Here is a 20,150-nt window from a genome sequence, read left to right as displayed (position 1 = left end):
GCGACTGATGGTGTGAGAGCACTTGTGCACCTAAATCTGCTGCTGGAAAAGCATCTGGCTGTATCAGCCCTCGTTTTCTCACTGTGCTTTCAGAAAAATTTCTCCACAGTTCCCAGGGTTTTAATTAAAACTCCTCCAAATCAGTCCAAATTAGTTCAACATTAACATTTTTATATACATACAAGTGATAAAATAACATGAAGCTTCAATAGAAATTCAGTCTAAAAAGGTTTTAGTGTACACTTAGAATTTCTTTTCAATAAATTCCAGGGCTTTCCCTAGCAATTATTCCTGGGAATTGTGGAGAACCTTTGACACTGTGCTTAGACTATTTGGCACCAAAACTCACCAATGAAACCAGATCTAATGAACTTAATTTAGGAGTGCTGGCAGCTTCTCAGGAGTGGGTTGAACATTGTAGACTGCATTTAGTCAGCCTTTCATTTTCTCAAAACAGCTAATATATTTAACTGGCAGAGGACAATCAGGGTCCTGTCCTGAAATGTAGTTAGTCTGCAGGGTGCTGACATTGGTGACGATGCAGTGATAGGCTGTGCTTTTAGCTTTTTAGGACTGTCATATCTCTACTCAGTAATCAGCATTATCCCAGTCTAAAGCCAGGTTTTGTCTTCTGTGAAGCATATTGTGAGGGGTCCAAATCAGGCCTGATGGACAAATCAGCATTGTCTTATTGTATCTGTGCTTGTTTTTCTCATAAGCAAGGGGATAATTGTGAAAGTGGCAGCTGTGCCTCTGTAGATGACCTGTCTTCCACAAGAAGAAATTAAGTCCAGCGACTCCTGAGATATAGTTGACTGTGGCAGTTGAGAGGCCCACAAAGGAAACATTATAATTAACTTCTTACCAAATGAGTTTCCTCCACACACTCTCTGGTCTCGTTCCCCTTTATGGGTTGAGGAACTGAGTGATTTGGGACGACCTTGAAGTCGGTCACTGATCCTCCACATTGAGAGGTGCAAGGTGGCAGACAGGGTTCACGCATTTACTGTGTCTGCTGAGCATGATTGAGTGGATGGCAACAAAGTGCCCAGTGGGACAGAACCTGTTCATTGATGAGTGTGGTGAAAATAGATGGATAAAGAGACAGTGAAACATTTTGTACTGGCTGTTCTGTCTGGATGACCTAAAGGAGCACCATGTGGTTTTCACTACAGTATTACAACTACACAAATCATAGCAAAACGAAATGAGGAAAATATCTACAGCGTTCACCTCCAGTAGGAGGTGGTTGAGACTGTTGAGGAGATAATGTATTAATACTGGTTACTGTTAACCAGTGAAAGAAAATAAGAGAAAGCTCAGGAAACACAGTACCAAATGGACTCCAACCACAGCGAGAGAGAGTAATAGAAAAATCTCTGGTTTATCCGTTTATTTCTGTATTTAAACCCAAAATTAGTAACATGCAGATTTAGAAGCATTTAAGGTGCTATGTGAAACAGATTGTTTTTCATGTGAATGGCACTTTACAGTAATAATGCAGAACTTTCCAGCTGTTATTGTTTGTAATAGTGTTTATAAAGCCATGCACAGTCAGCTACGTATTCTCTGTCACTGTCTTGTCTGACTCTCATCGTTTTAATTTTTTTTCCCAACACATTTCATAATTTGCTCTCACATCTGTCACCGTCTGTGTTTGTCACAGATTTCACTTCTGTTTCTTTCTCTCTCTTTCAATCTGTTTTTGCGTCTCATAGCTTTCCTCTGCCTGTCTGCCCTGCTGTGTTGACAATGATGATGATGTTCATTCTTTTTGTTTGCCTGTTTGTTGTTTTTAAGATCAAAGAAACAAAGAAAGTGAAATACAATATTAAAGTGTTGATTTTGCATGTGTGTGCTAACCTTGCCATTTCAAAACTTTAGCTCCTGTAGAGTTCATCTGGTGGTTGGTTTGTATGTTTATTTCACATACAAAGAGAAATTAACTTTCAGAGAAGGTTTTACAAAGATTTCTAATATTTCTCTTGAGACACCAACCAGACAATAATATGTAAGAAATCTAAATACTGTACATACCTGAACCATAATACCGGATAACCTTGCCAATTATTATACATCCCTTTTGCACTAATTCAAGAAAAGGACAAACTTTGTCTTTCTGTGTCAGATTTAAATAACCTACAAAGGAAATTGCAGTATATCACTAAATGATAATAATGGAGTTGTATTATACCTCTCTTTGTCTCTTTGTGCCTCTAATATGCCATTTAATCATGCATTATGTTTGTACAGCTTGTATAGAAGAGACGAGAAAACACTGTTGAAATTGTTCTGTCTGTGTGCATGTGTGTGTTTTCTTATGTTTTTGCTTCAATGTGTGGACTGAAGTCTGTTTACAAAGTGATATGTGGGGACACCGTTTCCTTATGGGAACAAAATCCCAGTCCCCACCATGTGCATTGCAGAATTTTAAAGAGATGATGATGGTTGAAAGTTAGCGTGAGGTTAGGGTTAGGGTAAGTCTGATGTAACTCAATGTAATGTCCCCACAAGATATTGAAACTAGTTTGTGTGTGTGTGTGTGTGTGTGTGTGTGCGTGTGTGCGTGCGTGTGTGTGTGCGTGCGTATTTATCTTTTTGTGTGTACAGTAATTTTATAAGGGTGTCATATTGACCTGGACATGACCTTGTAGTCCATTCTGATGTGACATTAAATCAGTCCAGTCCGTTGCCATCCAGGGCTACAGTCATTCACCTCTCTTGGAAAATTTTACAGTGCAACACCTGTCTACCTGTTCTGCTTCAGATATCCTCTACTAAACAATAAATGCTGGTTGCACATCACACAGTTGAATGACTTCAATCCAGCTATGATTTGGTTCCAAACCTCCTGTGGTGATTAGTTGTAGCTATATATTTTTAGCCTCTGAACCAGAAGAAGTAAAGTATTGTCCATATTTATTGAAGTTCCATTTTTATTATGTACCTGGAGTACAACAACAATGCACATCAGATAAGCTGCTTCATGCATAATAGATTTAGCTGAACAAGGTTTTCAACAGACAAGGTTTTCAATATAAGCTGACAATAAAAAGTTAAAAACAAGTATAGTAAAAACAACTCATCAAAACAAATCTCAGATTAATGGGAAGTATTTTTGCAGATATGGACAAAATCTTGCATCGCAATAAAATTTTGCTCTTAAGTACAAAATACACAGTTTTAACAGGGCAGAGGGCTACTATATGAGCTTTGTATGTAAATTGCAAAAGTAATTTGAGATAAAAATCTGCCTCTTCCACTTGTTAGTTTGTATCCTAATTCCACCATTTTGCACATTCTAGTTAAACCCTTGGATTTCAGTGACCTTTTTGTTTACATTACAGTAGGACTCATCATTAAGAACAGGCGACGTGATTTTCCAGCAGATCAGCTACCTGACTGTTACTACTGCTTCTTTTACTATATGCTGAATTTACTAAGCTGCTAAAATGCTTTCATTGCCCAATATATATTTGTACACTGCAAAATCCCTTGCATATGATTGAATGGTTAGCCAGGCCACATTACATAGAATAAATAATTTATGTAGTGGCTTAACAAATTTTGTGTTGTCTTTATTGTAGGCCACCATTGGTGCTATGTTGCTGGGCAACAGGGCACAAGAATGGCAGACACCCAGGAAGTACATGAACCCTCATTGGTTGCACATATACTTCACCTGTGTGTGCTATAGCACTGAGGTACACAAGAACACATAAGGAAATGATTCAGAGGCAAGCAAACACAAGATTTCATTTTGAAAAATACAGTTGAACAAAGGGAAGATAAAAAGGAAACAGAGAGAAATAATAATTTTTATGCCAGATCCTATTAAGGATGGCATCTTAGTTTTGGCTCACTGATCCGTCTCAGATGATCCGTCTCTCCAACATCTGTCTCCAATTACTCGTCTCTTCTACTATCACATCTCTCATCGGCTTAACGGGGTCTGAGCAAAGATTTGCATATAGCATGGCAATAGGCGATTAATTTTTTTTTTCTCCATCTTGTTGAAGAAACAAAGGGGACTAATGAGAGTTGAGTGTAATTAACAATGGGGAAAACAAAAAGAAGATGGAGTGAAGAAGTTGTCATATTGTGTCTCAGGAGATGGAGGCCACTGTTGCCACCAGAGCAAGCAGTCAGACAGAACGCCTTATGAAGGATTGATGCCACCTGCGTGCCAGACTTTCATCATCTAAGATTTGCCCATGAACGTCTTGATGAATTTTGTCCCTTAGAAGACGGAAATGATTGTTCATTGATCATGAGAGAATGACAAGAAAAGTAATTTTGACTGTGGTGTGTGAAAAGGAAGTACTGTAGGTGTTGTGCGCTACAGTCAAAAATAATGAGGTAAATAAAAGGAAGTATGATACATTAAAAAAGAATTATGTTAACATTGCAAATTGTGCTTGTTATAGTGCGTTTTATTTTCCAGTTCCTGTTTTGTATAAAGGCTTAAAATGACAACTGCACGTCTTTACTCTCCCCACTTGATATTATTTTCTCCAACTATAAAATAATGTGATGTTTCTGTTCACACATTCTCCTCATACATTTGAAGAGAAACTGTCCTGAAACAACCTTCATCACGTATAATGATGCAGTATGATGCATGGAAGGGGAGGTGTCATCTCTCTCTTCTCTGCCTTGATTGATTTGCTTGCACCTAATCTTATCTTTATGCAGATCTGCACATATCTGCAGGAAGCCAGCTAATACAGCTTGGGAGGGTGGGGGGATTTTTGACTGGAGAGCAGCCTCTCATAGTAATGCTCTCTGATTTGTCAAAATAGGCCCAATCAAAAACTGCACAGAGCACATGGAATCCAAGTGCTAAAGACAAATAAAGGAGAGAAGGAATGAACCAAGAGACTAGAGATACCTGACTTAAGTAAAAACAAGTCTCTTCGTGGGTCTCAGAGGTTGTAATTAATGTACTTTGTGTATGACAGAGACAGCAAAGGACTGGGGGCATGGGGGATAGCAAGAGCAGGCAAGACTATCTGTAATCCATAATGTTTATAAATTAGCAGACATTTTAATTGTTTGGTGCTAGTGACCTAAAGTAGATTTAAGCTCGTTCTGGGGCTGCTGTTTTTTTTTCTCTCTCTGATCTGTCTCACATCAACCTCTGTCTCATATCTGAAAATCTAACAAATCAAAGGCAAAGCAGAGTGATGCAACAACCACACGCCAAAGTATGCAGTGAGTTTGGACTGTGAAGAGAGACAGAGATGAGAGAGATTTGACAGTAAAATATGTAGGTTACTGATGTAATTTCTAAATTAAACTCTCCATATGCAATTGAAAAGGCTCACTTTAATTGAAGTGAAGTCACGGTTGTGGGTGTTGTAACAGGCAGACTGCACCATCGGGTCTGACTTCAGAAAAAACAGTAACATTGGATGTGTTTTTAAAGAGTTTATACTTGGACAGAGGACATCTGTTGTGACACACAGCTATAAATTACATTGGCTTCCTTCATTTTTGACTCTGGCTGAATCCAGATGCCCACCCTCTGAACTCTCTGAACTTCTGTCATATCTTCACCTCACATCAAGTTTCCATGCCGGCTGGACCACAAACACATGAAATTCTCTGAGACTTAAAAATTGAGATATGTTGAGATTTATGACCCCTTAATGCTCTTCGATCTACTTTTTCTGCATGGTTCTTAATGGTATTGGTATTGGCACTTTATGAGCAGTTCTGCAAAAGTACATAGTGGTCATAACAGACCTGCCCATAATGCACAATAAAATTTTCACTCTACATGAGCTTCCAAACACATTATTATATCAGCATTAAACCTGCAACTGAGGATCTTCATGCTTTACATAAATAGCATCTATATCAAGTTTAAGATTATAGGTAAGACTGATGAAGTCAGAGTCCTAAGCAGAGTCTCTGGAAGTTCTCAAAAACTCCACTTGAGGCTCTTTTTGGGCTTGATGAATTGTGGATCAGGAACACCCTGAGGACACTCCAGTTAAGTCTTCAAGTGTGATGAAGTACATGCATTTGGATTCAGTCTCTGGCTATCTGTTGCCTTAAAGGTCACCAGTGTCAAGATAGCAAACAGCCAAGTGTGGAAACTCTTAAATCAGTGTTCACCAAAGTTGAAATCAGCATCAGTTTTGCAGTGATTTACTTGTATGAATTTACTTTGCCAGGAATTTTAAAATGCTGCTGGGAACAGGTCTTTAGGGTGGATATCAGATTAGACATGAAAATGTTTGATATAAAACAGTCAGCATTATTATTATTATTATTATTTATTAAATCCAGTATAACCACAAATTAATGTTAACCCAGAAGATTTAGATGGCCAAACAATGGGGATCAGGAAATGTTAAAGCAAAGGCAAATTACCAAACAGATTAAATCTTCAGATTAAATTGTCAGTTCATTTGTAGTATGTAAACTAACTAGCATTAGTTTCTTGCCACATTTCAAAAGTAATGGATGTAGGTTGTGTTGTCTACTGCAAGGATATGCAGCCATGTGGGCAATATAAACCTCAATAATGAAATAATGCATAAATACAAAGTGGTGAAAATGTTCTTCTTTATTATAGTCATGAGTCTTCATCTGAATTTTTTACTGACGAACTACATCAGTGTCCCCCCACTGGAAAGAACAAAGCACAGAATCTCCCATGTGTAAAACATTTCACATCCATTGCTTAAAGGCTAAATACTGAACATTTAAGAAACTGACTTCACACTAGAGGACGATTTGTTATGTGCCACTTTAAAGTGTTTGTAATCTAAGATGTAATTTATGGATGAGGGAAAAAATGGGTTTTGGTTATGTTTGAGTTTAAACTTAGAGCCAGATGAAGAATCTGCTATACCTTTTGCATGTTGGGTGCCCTTGAAGGGATATTTCTGAGAGAGGGGAGGATAGTTAGAGAGTTAGAGAGAGTGGACCCTCAAGTAGTTTATCTGGTTTGAAGTTTCAGCATGACTAGACTCCAAACTGTTTGAACCATGGATGAGATAGAAGGACCTCTTCAAACCTGACTAGAACTCATAGGGCCAGTTCAGTAATTAGAAAGTATCATCTAGAGAGAGTTCTTTAAGTCAGAATGGGCATGAGCTCACCTTGGGGAGTACAGTCATGTATATTGTAGGTAGCTTTCTTTTAGCTCAACAGTTCTCAAAGTTCAGCCTTCTAACTATCCTTTTCTGTGGCATTGGGTTGTTAACCTGACATGCCCTTTGTTTTCTAATAACAAAACTCTTGTGTATAGTATAAGAGTATTTGCAGTGGTATAATGTCAGTATTTAATCTTTTTTTTAAATTTTCTTGAAAAAAATGTTGTACAGTAGATAAAGTTCTAGGCCCAACCCTGTCACTGTATTTGCTAGAATGTTTAGTACTAGTAATGATAATTAATGGAGGAGAAAAAGGAATAATTAGTTTCGATTTAACTATTCCCAGTTTCCACATTCCTGCTCCTGTACCTGAAAAAAAAACAGCTGCAGTAAAAATAGCTCAGGCTCATGGTTCAGCAGTGTTATGACTTCATTAAATGAGCTCCACCATCACAAAATCCCTTTAAAACTGATAAACAAGACTCATAGTACGCAAGCAGTGAAAGAGCAACGTAATTAGTTTAATTTTCTCTTCTCCATGGAAGGAGAGATAGAATTTAAAAATGGGATGAAAAGTAGAAAAGAGGACAGAGAAGGGAGAGAGACACTGCAATGACTTTAATTGAGTGATTATGGATCTTACTGAGTAGTCTGTGTCATATTCATGAGAAAAGCAAGGTCCAACACATTGGTCCACATGATTAGGGCTCATTGGTTAATGTATGTGTGGTTAATGTAGGTGTGTGTGTTTGGGGGTGGGTGGTTTGTAATGAGGCATGTTAATGTGCTTGAGTCTGTGTTTGCATGTGAATGTCTGTGAGTGTATCTGCAGGTGAGACTGTGATATTTGTAAGACTGTGTTTCTGAGAAATCTGACTTCTGATAATTACCTTGGCACAAGCAGACTCACAACCCTGGACATAGAACAGAAGTGTGTGTGTGTGTGTGTGTGTGTGTGTGTGTGCGTGCGTGCGTGCGTGCACACGTGTGTGTGTGTGTGTGTGTGTGTGCACGTGTGTGTGTTATACAGAGGCATATTTGAGATGCAGTCTTTACCATCAAGTAAGTCAGCTCATACATATTGCATATACATATTATATGTGCATGGTACTCTAATCTCACAGCCCAGACATTTTCAAGCAGGTTAAGACCTCCGAGTACATGTAATGAAATCTGTCTAAGGATATGTGCCAAGCATAATAGCTTATCTCTACTTTCCTATTTGTGTAATAATACAGGGTTTTAAATGCTATTTGCTAAGTTATGGTTAGTATTAAAAATAATTAATGAAGATTACCCACTGGTGCACTGTATTCTTATTCAGAGAGGGTTTTGGGGCTTTGTTAATTGGGGCTTTTGTTTAATTATTGAACACAATGTTACAGTGAAAGACAGGCTGTTCGCTTCTATTGTTGAACTACCCCTCTGACACGTACTTGAGAAAATTTTTAGATTTGATCAACATGCGCTAATATTATAATGCTGTACATAATGCGAAGAGCAATATGCACACAGACATTAGCAATTACAGCGCAAATTATATTTCGTGTATAATGATGGGGATGATTGTGAAAGAAGGGTTTTATGTAAGATCTGTCACCCTCTCATCCATCGTCCTTATTCTTCAGTTGCCTCCTCAACCACAAACCTCAATCAGTATAAAAACAATGACACATGAAATATCTTAATCCAGTACAGTGGTGTGTGAAATGGTGCTGGTGGCATTTAAACAACCAAAAATATCCCAACCTCCCCTTACAACTGTTATCTCTACCTGTTCATAGTGTTCCAGCAGAAAACTCCCTAGATTGATTACAGTGTGTGGTGTCTTCCCCTCCAGCCAAACCTCAGTCATTATTTGTACATGTTCAGAATATTCAGTAATTCAAGTAAGCTGGTTCAATGTTGACACATACTGTTGCATGAACGTACATTTTCAGGTCATGCTGTACTCCAGTATTAAAATATTCAGCCAACTGGAAAGATCTTGCATCTTAAAACTTTTTATAAACTTTATGGCTTTTTATATGATCTCGTTCAATCTATTTGTGACTTTAATCTGGAGAGCTTAAATAGTTGACTTTAACTCTAAATCTAAATGTAGTTTGTTTCTATTTTTCATGCAAATACTTTGTGTATTTTTATGAATAACTATTTTCTTGTCTGTTGTTTGCTGATATTACTCAGTTAAAGTATTGTAAGTATTTCACTGCAAGCAAGCTGTTTATTTTATTGGTATCATGAATTTTTTTACCTCTTTTAAGCAGCATTAGTCAAAGAAGCAGGAGTTGGCCAGTGAAAACATCTTTACATATTTGTTTTTCTTTCTGTTTTTTTTCCTGGCACTATGTTTGAGCTGAGTCCAAACCACCACAGATGGACAGGAATATTATTTAGGCACAGGCCTATACTCAGTAACAGGGTATAGAAGATGCATGTAAACAGTTTAACCTAAATAGCACTTTAATTGGAGTATAGCCCATTGCCAACCTACTCTGTGCATGCAAATGCATGTGAAGCATATAAATCTGCCTTGCCTAGATAATCCCAGAGTCCTTACTGAACTGGAGTGCACATTTATCTTGCTTGCCAACAATCTTACATTTCCTTTAGGTAGAATGTAGAGTTTAAGTTTAAGCCTCTTCCCCTTTTCTTTAACTTATTTGGTTCCAGGTATGTTGCAGACCGTGTGGATATGAGCTGTGCGTGTCAGAGACTAGGAAAGTGTTGTCAGAAAAGTCAGGACATATCATATTTAAAAAAAAAAAAAAAAAGCTAAGTACTAGTACTTTAAACTTGTTCTCAGACATGAACAGACAAAACAAACTGTGTAAGACTTCTTAAGATCGCCCTGGGTAAAAACTGTTTCCTAGCTCTGAAAGTTTAGAAAACTGTTTTATCAGTATCTATGTTTTATCTATGTTTCCATAGATCTATCTACTCTATCTGATGTTTTATCAGCTCTGAAAGTTTAGAAAATTCTAAACCTTTCAAAGCTTAAATAATCACAATCAGAGCACAGCAACAAGGGCAAGCTTTGCCCCCCTCCCTCTATTAATGATTTTGTCTTCAGTAATTAATCAAACTTGAGCCAATAATAAACTGATGCTTTGCATGTAGAGTACTTCTGGTACATCAATATAAGTGCTCCCTATTTACAGATACACTGTTTATGAGGGACCATTATTTCCCTTCACAGGCTCCAGCATCACTTTCATTCTAGGAGTAATTCCTTTTATGAGATTGTATGCCTTATTGGCATTGCTTAATTATTGTTTTACTGAGTCCAGCTTAATTGAATTAATGCACTGAAAAAACACATTGCACTCGAAGTTTTACTTAGATGTAAGGGCTGGTATATTTGAACCAGTCTTGATATCAAAAAATCCTGTGTGAGGTCCCAAAATGATTACAAGTACTGTATGATGTAGTACTACAGTGAAGAGTTTTCTATCTCTTATGTCATGTGCTCTTCATTTCAAAGGGAGGTTAAAATCACAGGGTCTATTATGGCATGAATTATTTAATTCAGTCATTGACAATCTTTTTTACCCTTATGCTTTCAGGGCAGAAGTGCAGTACTCCTTCCACTCTCCCTCATTCTCTTCATTTCCTGTTCACTTTATATAGATGCGTTTCAATACTTCTTTTTTTTATGTGATCTAGTTCTTGTTATATTCATCAATGAAAAGTACAGTACATATTCTAAGTATGTCTAAGTTTTTTCCTCTGAAATAGTTTGAGGCAGAGTAAACACATTAATTCCATTCATGTCATGTCTTCTGAAAAGCATCAGCACACTAGCTTTTAAAGCCATACAAGCCTTATTTTTAATTCCTTCCCATGTCAGGCATGTTGTAATCCAAATGTAAGAGTGTTTCTTCAATGCCAAAATTCACGGGGCAGAATGGAAGGCATTATCACTCTTAACTTGATTGACAGGTTGTTTATAAATGAGGTGCTTTTTAATGACTAAATCTAGATTATTGATGTTTTTTGATGGTGTTAAAGGGTTTGTCTGTATCAGCTTAAAATTTAAAATGTAAAAAAAAAATAATGAGGCCATTCACTGTTATCATATTACCATCTTTACTTGTAAAAGTGTCAAGGGTGGCATATCTTCTGAGCACTAATCAATGTAGTGTCACATTCACTTCCATAAGTCACCTTTGGTCTCTGAAACTATGCATTGCATTGTGTGATTATTACCTGGTTGGTGTGGCCAACCGGGCCTTTTTTTTTTATTTGTTATTTGAATGTTTACTCTTTGAATTCAGGCACTTCAGAAGGATTATGTTAACGTTGATAAGATTAGCAAAGCTTTGTTTTTATTTTTCAGAGGTGACTGCTTAAACACAATACTGTGCATACTAATTCTCTTCAGTCCTTTTCACTCAAATGTACTGAGAAAAGGTGCTCTCAATGTTCAATTGTAACATTTTTTTTAACTAATTTCCTTAGCACAAAAGCTTATAATCTTTCCAATTCAAAAGCAATAATGAAAAGCCAAAACAAATATTCTTCGAAGTAATAAAGCACTCTTTCCACTCTTTTTAAAAGCACAATGAACCATTCTGATGCCGTGCAGTGGATTATTGGACATACATGAACACATGCGCATACACACACCGCAAAACACATACATAGACACTTCAGAGGGCTACAGACTGTGAAATCACCCAATCAGAGTGTCTTGTCAGTTCTCAGACATTAATCATCACACACAGGGCAACTGAGGTGATGCACACACAATGTGGAGGAGAGGAGTTTGAAAATTTTATAAAGCTCCATTAAAGTTAATGACACACCAAGTCCAAAATAATGTATTAGATGAAAAGTGTGTGTGTGTGTGTGTGTGTGTACGCACGCTGTTCTTTTCACCTTCACTTGGCATTGTCGATTGTTGTGTCAGGATGTGAATGTAGCAGCCCTAGTTGTATATTCTCCACATTTAACCCCTGAAAATATAGATTTATTGGATCTTAACACTGACAGCAGTAACTTTTATAAAACAAGTTGGGCTTCTCACATTGTGTCACTTTGACCTTCAAGTTCTTCTCAACCACAAACTGCAACCACACACTTTCCACCTATAGTACCTACAGTTTGGTCACACATATAAAACAAAGACATGCATATAAAAATGTAAAGCATATTCACCTCATACCCACCCATGCCCAGGGTGCAATAAAGATGAGCCAACAAGCCATTAGCACTCGGGCATCTACGGTCAAGAGGGAATGTTGGACATTAAATCGCCATCTTACAGTAAACTATGAGTGTAATGTTGGTGCAACACTGCATGTTTGAACTAAAAATGCTGATAGTCCAAGGTTATGAAGTATCTGTGTGCTGGGGTGAATTACTCCCCTTAGACCACCTTGACAGTGCCTATGCTTAATATACACAACCATGATTCAGCTCATCCACAAAGACACACAAAGGAATATGTTTATAGAACATGTTATAATTGATCAAGAATAAAATGAACTTATTTGTGATGAAGCTGGCATCACTGTAATATAGTCATTATATGTTATTTGCTGAGGCCAGCTAAGTTTAGAGATTTAACAAGGAAAAAGGGATGAAATGCACAAAGAAAACAATTTATGTCGCACATTGTTTCAACATAGTATGGATCAACATCAGGTAGTGAAATACTGCAGCCACACCAATATACTGTATGTGGTTAAAAATATCTTCTCATTTGATGAATTTAACAGTATGTTTTCAAAATGAAATGAAATTTTTAAATAGATCAGTTTTCTGGAGGCCATCCAGGGAGCCCATGAAGGATCACTTCATAACACAGAATGTTGAAGGATCTGACTTGAGGTACAGATGCATTTTACTGAGCAGTGTTAACTGGTTGTAAATGTCTTTTGTTCTTTCAGGTGAAGTATGGCCGGTTTGGCTTTGTGTGGGATGCAGCAGTGCTAGAGTACGTTGCTAATAATGATGAGGATTGCTCCTTCTACACTATTAGCAGCAACGCACCAGATCGTGGATATGGTATTGCCATGCAGCACGGCAGCCCCTACAGAGACATTTTCTCTCAGAGGTAAGAACCATACCAGTAATCACCTACTGTTTACCTTAGACTATTGTCTTCAGCTTTAGGTTAAGAAATATCCCCATACAAGAGTTATGAAAACGCATTCATATAGATTCTTCTACCTCTGGTGAGGTCATGTAAGTTCTTTATTACTGCTTCAAATTCTTTTCAACCCAATAAAAATAGCCACTCTCATAAAGTTTGCCCCTCTGCAGTGCTTGAAGAAACTTCTATGTAGGTCAGACAAGTAAATGCCATCTAGTGCAGGGGTGTCAAACTCCAGTCCTCGAGGGCCACTATCCTGCTTCTTTTCCAACCATCTCTGCTCTCGTAGCTTCTGATTGTCAGAACGCACCTGATCCAGGTAATCAGCAGAAAATCAGCATTGGAATTTGACACCTGTCTTCTAGCGGAAAAAAGCAAATGGCACTTTCACAACTTGGTTGACAGTGAGGTGACAGCTCAGCCCCATAACAGTAGATGTAGCCAAACTCATCCCAGCTGTTTAACTTGTTGACATGGCACACAGTCAGGGTTTTGTTGGTTCAAAAGAGGTAACTGAATTTATTCATTCACTGTATCGTCCCTTATTGCTACTAGGAAACATAGTAATGTGTGCAGAAAGGCCTTTTACTCCTCTTAGCTGCTGAACTGTCGTCTGTGCTGCACTCCTACAATGCTGAGTGTCGCTCTTTGGTTGTTCACATTAACATTTGATACCATGCTGCAATGTTAACCAAATCACCAGATTGCACGTTCAGTTGTATAAAGTGAAGTGTTTCTGTGACTGTCACAGAAAGATCGTTTGCATCCCAAAAGATAATCATCTTGGATTTATTTCAACCAAGTGATTATTTCAAGATGAGGGAAAACAAAAATGCCTAATAACCTTCATTAAAGTGTAGCCATTTACAGTGGGTACGGAAAGTATTCAGACCCCTTTAAATTTTTCACTCTTTGTGTCATTGCAGCCATTTGCCAAAATCAAAAAAGTTCATTTTATTTCTCATTAATGTACACTCAGCACCCCATCTTGACAGAAAAAAACAGAAATGTAGAAATTTTTGCAAATTTATTAAAAAAGAAAAACTGAAATATCACATGGTCATAAGTATTCAGACCCTGTGCTCAGTATTGAGTAGAAGCACCCTTTTGAGCTAGTACAGCCATGAGTCTTCTTGGGAATGATGCAACAAGTTTTTCACACCTGGATTTGGGGATCCTCTGCCATTCTTCCTTGCAGATCCTCTCCAGTTCTGTCAGGTTGGATGGTGAACGTTGGTGGACAGCCATTTTCAGGTCTCTCCAGAGATGCTCAATTGGGTTTAGGTCAGGGCTCTGGTGGGGCAGTCAAGAACGGTCACAGAGTTGTTCCGAAGCCACTACTTTGTTATTTTAGCTGTGTGCTTAGGGTCATTGTCCTGTTGAAAGGCGAACCTTCGGCCCAGTCTGAGGTCCTGAGCACTCTGGAAGAGGTTTTCTTCCAGGAAATCTCTGTACTTGGCCACATTCATCTTTCCTTCAATTGCAACCAGTCGTCCTGTCCCTGCAGCTGAAAAACACCCCCACAACATGATGCTCCCACCACCATGTTTCACTGTAGGGATTGTATTGGGCAGGTGATGAGCAGTGCCTGGTTTTCTCCACACATACCGCTTAGAATTAACGCCAAAAAGTTCAATCTTGGTCTCATCAGACCAGAGAATCTTATTTCTCATGGTCTCATGTGTTTTTTGGCAAACTCTATGCAGGCTTTCATGTGTCTTGCACTGAGGAGAGGCTTCCGTCGGGCCACTCTGCCATAAAGCCCCGACTGGTGGAGGGCTGCAGTGATAGTTGACTTTGTGGAACTTTCTCCCATCTCCCTACTGCATCTCTGGAGCTCAGCCACAGTGATCTTTGGGTTCTTCTTTATCTCTCTCACCAAGGCTCTTCTCCCACGATTGCTCAGTTTGGCTGGACGGCCAGGTCTAGGAAGAGTTCTGGTCGTCCCAAACTTTTTCCATTTGAGGATTATGGAGGCCACTGTGCTCTTAGGAACCTTGAGTGCTGCAGAAATTCTTTTGTAACCTTGGCCAGATCTGTGCCTTGCCACAATTCTCTCTCTGAGCTCCTTGGGCAGTTCCTTCGACCTCATGATTCTCATTTGCTCTGACATGCACTGTGAGCTGTAAGGTCTTATATAGACAGGTGTGTGCCTTTCCTAATCAAGTCCAATCAGTTTAATTAAACACAGCTGGACTCCAATGAAGGAGCAGAACCATCTCAAGGAGGATCAGAAGAAATGGGCAGCATGTGAGTTAAATATGAATGTCACTGCAAAGGGTCTGAATACTTATGACCATGTGATATTTCAGTTTTTCTTTTTTAATAAATTTGCAAAAATTTCTACATTTCTGTTTTTTTCTGTCAAGATGGGGTGCTGAGTGTACATTAATGAGAAATAAAATGAACTTTTTTGATTTTGGCAAATGGCTGCAATGACACAAAGAGCGAAAAATTTAAAGGGGTCTGAATACTTTCCGTACCCACTGTATAAGATGTAAAATAGCTGATATGGTTTTATGTTTATGAATGTGTACATGTGTGGTAAGAGATTTAAACACAATACATGTGCATGGACCAAAATGTGTACACTTGACAGTGCCTATGAGTGTCTAGGCCTGTGTGTTTATAGTTCCATATCCACTGAAGCGTTGAGCTTCAGAATATTGCCTATCATGGCTGTTATTAAAATACACAAGCAATTAATTGATAGACCATGTTTCCAATTCCCCCTTATTATTTCAGGGGCAATGTCACACACTCGGGAACACAGTTTAAAAAAGTTTACTCGCACTGGTCCCCATGGTTCGAACAGCTACAGAAATTGTCAGGAGAAAAAACAATCAAAGGTATAATTGTTTTGTTTTCCTTTGCTGGGATTTTTGTATTTCCATCCTAACATTCTGTATTATACAGATTAATGAAGCACAGAGTGGAGGTTTAGCAGGAATTATATAAACAGCATGTACCCTGACACCATGGAGAAAGATGCTTCACTTTGCTTGATTATCTTTGGTAGACTGGCCATAACAGGTGGGGAGACTTCTTGATGCATCTTTTCATTTGGATTTGTGCATCATCATTGATTCAAAAATAAAAGTTTGGTATGTTCATTAGAATAACTTCAACAAGTTATCTGCCTAAGATAATCAACTTTAATAGCAGTTATTAAATTGTGCATTACATTTGAATTGGTTTCTGAAAAGGCTCTGGTCTTATTTATATTAAGCTGAAGCAGAGAGGAATTTTTATGCAAGTACATTTTTTATTTTGATAGTGGAGATGTTAAATTATCAAGGAGTCAGTCACAATCTCTGTCGGATGCAACAAGCCCAGAATGCTTTGATGACACCTTTCCAAAATACTGAGGGGAAATGTTGTGGAACAAGTCTTCTGAGTGTTATGAAAGGTGTTTTCTCTCATCAGTGCTATACTGTACTGTATGAATCTTAACCACTAAATGGGAATTTCTAAAGCAGTAGGACACAGTGTAGAGTAGATAGAACAAAAGCTTGCCAAAAACGACTAGAGCCAAAGAGGAGGAATTATACGAGCAGCTAAGATTTGCTAAGCCTGCCAACACTTCTCAGTACAGGGACAAGTGTCTTCACAAAGTGTCTGATACCACAGTCTTAGTGTAAAGGTATTCTAGCTTATAAATCAGTATACACTGCATTTTTTTTCTCTTTTTACAGTTGATTTTTCATGTCTTGACATGACATGACAGAAGAAAAATAATGACTACAGCTCCAGGCTTTTTTGTCTTTCAAAAGAACGCAGTTTATATCAAAATCTGTTTCAGGCTTTTGATTCTGTTAGAGATGTTGGAGCAGTGTTGGCCCAAAGGTGTCTTGTGAGCTAAAGGTTGCTGGTTCAGTCTCTGTGCTGGCGAGATTAAATATAATGGGGCAATTCCCTCCCCATCAACACCTCTGTGGTACCCAGCTCAGCTCAGACTGGTTGTACTGGACAGCTTCCATGTTTGAATGTTTTGACTGTCTGTTGTAAATGTAAATATCAGACATATGCATCAGTTGTGTAGATTTTTTAAAATAAAAGTACATTTGCATTCTTGTATTCAAGTCCAAAGAAAGAAATCATCCAGATAGGCCGTAATTGTAGTGTAATTTGAGAAGGAATCTGCAAATTCTAAAGATAACTTAATTCATGTTTGTTTGTCTGTTTATCATTGAGTGTGCATGGTCTGTACAGTTGAGGAGTGTTTACTATCTGCAGGTCCCTGGAGGTAATATGTTAGATGAAAAAGAATTTATTTACTTTTACACTTTGGAGGAAAATAGAGAAGGCCAGTGTTTTAGACAGACAGCTACAACTTTATCATTTTCAACCACTTTGTTATGAAAGAGCCATTGCCTGAGTTCAAGTGTGCCACCACTTCACGTCTGTGTGTGTGTGTGGGTGCGGATCTAAGTGTATTCCCTGGTATTGTAGAACAAATAATGTGCTACTGTGTATGTGCTTGTGGGTGCGTGGATGCTGCTGGTCTGTGATTGATGGAGACAGCCTGCAGATTTACCAGAGTCAGAAAAACAGTGGCATAAAGGGATATTCTGCTAATTTAAACTGACAGCTACTGACAAGTTGTTTTGAAGTGCAGAAGGGGCATGATTGTGAAAAAAATAAACTTTTCTCTCTCAGTCATATATTATTTTTGTCTGCTGTGTGTCTACCAGCATTCATGTGAACATTTAAAATAGAAGATTTAATCCATAGCAGATGGACATCTTGAGGTTGCTGCAGTCTAAGAAGATAAGCTGCAGGCCACACATTTTATTGTGCATGCTGTACTGAACATGGTTCTGTTTTACATTTTGAATGCAAGATAGATGGGGTGCCTCTTTGTGTGTGATTATGGTCAAGGCTGCAGAATTTAAAGCTTGACTTCATGCATAGTGTAGTGAAATTCAGTCAGAAGAACATAGATGTCTGTAGGTTTAAGCAGTTCAGAGAAAATGTAATATATGCTCATTAGAATTATACCAGAGTCATACTATTAACACAACAACGACGACAAAACTGTTTAATCTATATATGCATGCTATAACATTCCAGAGCCATATTTATCATATCAATTGAATTATGGTCACAATGCTTATTAGATTAAATTCAATAAAATAGATGCACTAATGTTGTTATTTTGTTACATGGCTGCAGATAAGTGTTTCTATGAGGGCTGATAGGTGAGTGCTGTACAATAGAGCCAGTGTACGATGTATTTCTGTGGGGATCAGGGCAGTGCATGCTCTGAGGTACGCTTGAGGGGCCAAATAACATCTACAACAGCAACAAATCATTTCCACAATCGCAAATTCATTACACCTCAGAGACCATAGACCTTGGGTGATATTGCAGTGGTGGGAATACACCATATGCGGGTGTCATATTCCGAAATGACATTAGCGTTTTTAGCCTGTGGCCTATATTTTTCTGACATTTTTAATATTGCCCATCAGCAACGATTTCCTAGCCAAAGGAGTAAGATTTTTTTGTTTGTTTGTTTGTTTTGTTTTTGTTTTGTTTTTTTGTTGTTTTGGATAAATGCGTGGGATTGAAATTTGCTGAGTTACATGTGTTTTTAAAGAAAATGGTGTTTTTACAAAAATAGAAAAAAATAGTTGCATGAAGGGCATTGATAAAGTTCATTTTTGCAGTGTTGCATGAGTATTTCAAGTGAGAAATGTGATGACATCGTTTTCTTCTGAACTCAGCAAATATGTCACTGTTCTTCCCACATATTTAAAAAAACTAAGTAAAAGAGATTGCAAGGGTTATTTGTATATGTGCATGCGATAACTACAAACAGTCTGTTTTTCTATGGTTCTCAAATATCTTTGATGGAGACTTGCCTTTATTATGTATTTTATTATTATTATTTGCTCTGGACCCATCAATCCATGTATGCATTCTTCACTGATCCCTCTACAGCCTCAGATCCTTCATGCATTTATTTTAAATCTTATCCAGACAATAAATCGAAGTCCAACCACAGTAAATGATGTGTCACTAATATGAAAGTCGTCTTCTACTAAAAGTGTTTTTAAGTGATATTAAAGTGCTTTGGGTCCGAGTGAATGCAAGCTAAACTGTATATGGCTCATAAAAGCAGTTTTTTGTGATGCCCTGAGTATTCTGGCTTTTATTTCAGCTGTTCTCATGACAATAAAATTGTCAGCAATAGTTTACAAAACTGTTGATGAACTGACTTACAAAAGTTTAGTTATTGTGAACCTTAAAGTGAAATTTCATGAACTGTGTATTGAGTGTGTGTGTGTGTGTATGTGTCTCTGTTTTTGTTTGTTTTGTTTTGTTTGTACATGATAGGATGATAGGGATAAACTGAACTGCATCATTGAAGGACACTTACAAACAACTTTTAAAGCTGCCATTGCCCATATAAATCTTAAATTTTAGTCTCAACAGTAGGATTGTAAAGACTCTGCAGAAGCAGTCAGCTCTCTAGCTCTCTAGTATTAACTAAAATTGCCAAGTCAATACAACATCAATACAGTAAATGGGATGTTCTGCCAAAAAAGTCTTTCTAGTTCCAAGAAACCAATATAAATTCTCATTTTACCTGAACCTGAATCGCCTATAAAAGGAGGGTTGTTTATTGCCTGCAGTTGTGTTTGCGAGACCACGTTCATACCCACAACCAAAATTTGATCAATAACTTAGTAACTAACCTAAGTCTAGTCAGTCAACACAAAATTAGTTAGTAGACAAATGTTTCTTAGGGAAATTTACCAACATATTGTGATTTAACCATTTCCAGTGTAAGGATTGTCTCTTTCTCTTTGCTTTACATCATTATAACCTATATCATTATAACAAATTTGGGTTTTGTTGGCCAGACCAAACAAGACATTTTGTATAACACTCTTGGGAATGTTACCTCTGTGAATTTTGCTAGCCAAGCACAA

The 20,150-nt window shown here is 37.8% G+C and overlaps 1 protein-coding gene across 1 annotated transcript in view; it reads left to right on the top strand.

Moving 5' to 3' along the window:
- The window catches only part of grid2 (glutamate receptor, ionotropic, delta 2), a 403,935-nt gene that overhangs the window by 362,524 nt on the left and 21,261 nt on the right, over window positions 1–20,150 (top strand). The window contains exon 14 of the mRNA XM_026321818.1: window positions 13,004–13,170. Coding sequence (XP_026177603.1) covers window positions 13,004–13,170 — 167 coding nt within the window. The remainder of the gene's footprint in view (window positions 1–13,003; window positions 13,171–20,150) is intronic.

Source organism: Mastacembelus armatus, chromosome 9, assembly GCF_900324485.2.
Source record: "Mastacembelus armatus chromosome 9, fMasArm1.2, whole genome shotgun sequence".
In the NCBI taxonomy this organism is placed as follows: domain Eukaryota; kingdom Metazoa; phylum Chordata; class Actinopteri; order Synbranchiformes; family Mastacembelidae; genus Mastacembelus; species Mastacembelus armatus.
Note: the sequence above shows the minus strand (reverse complement) of the source record. Positions and strands in the feature narration are given on the sequence as shown.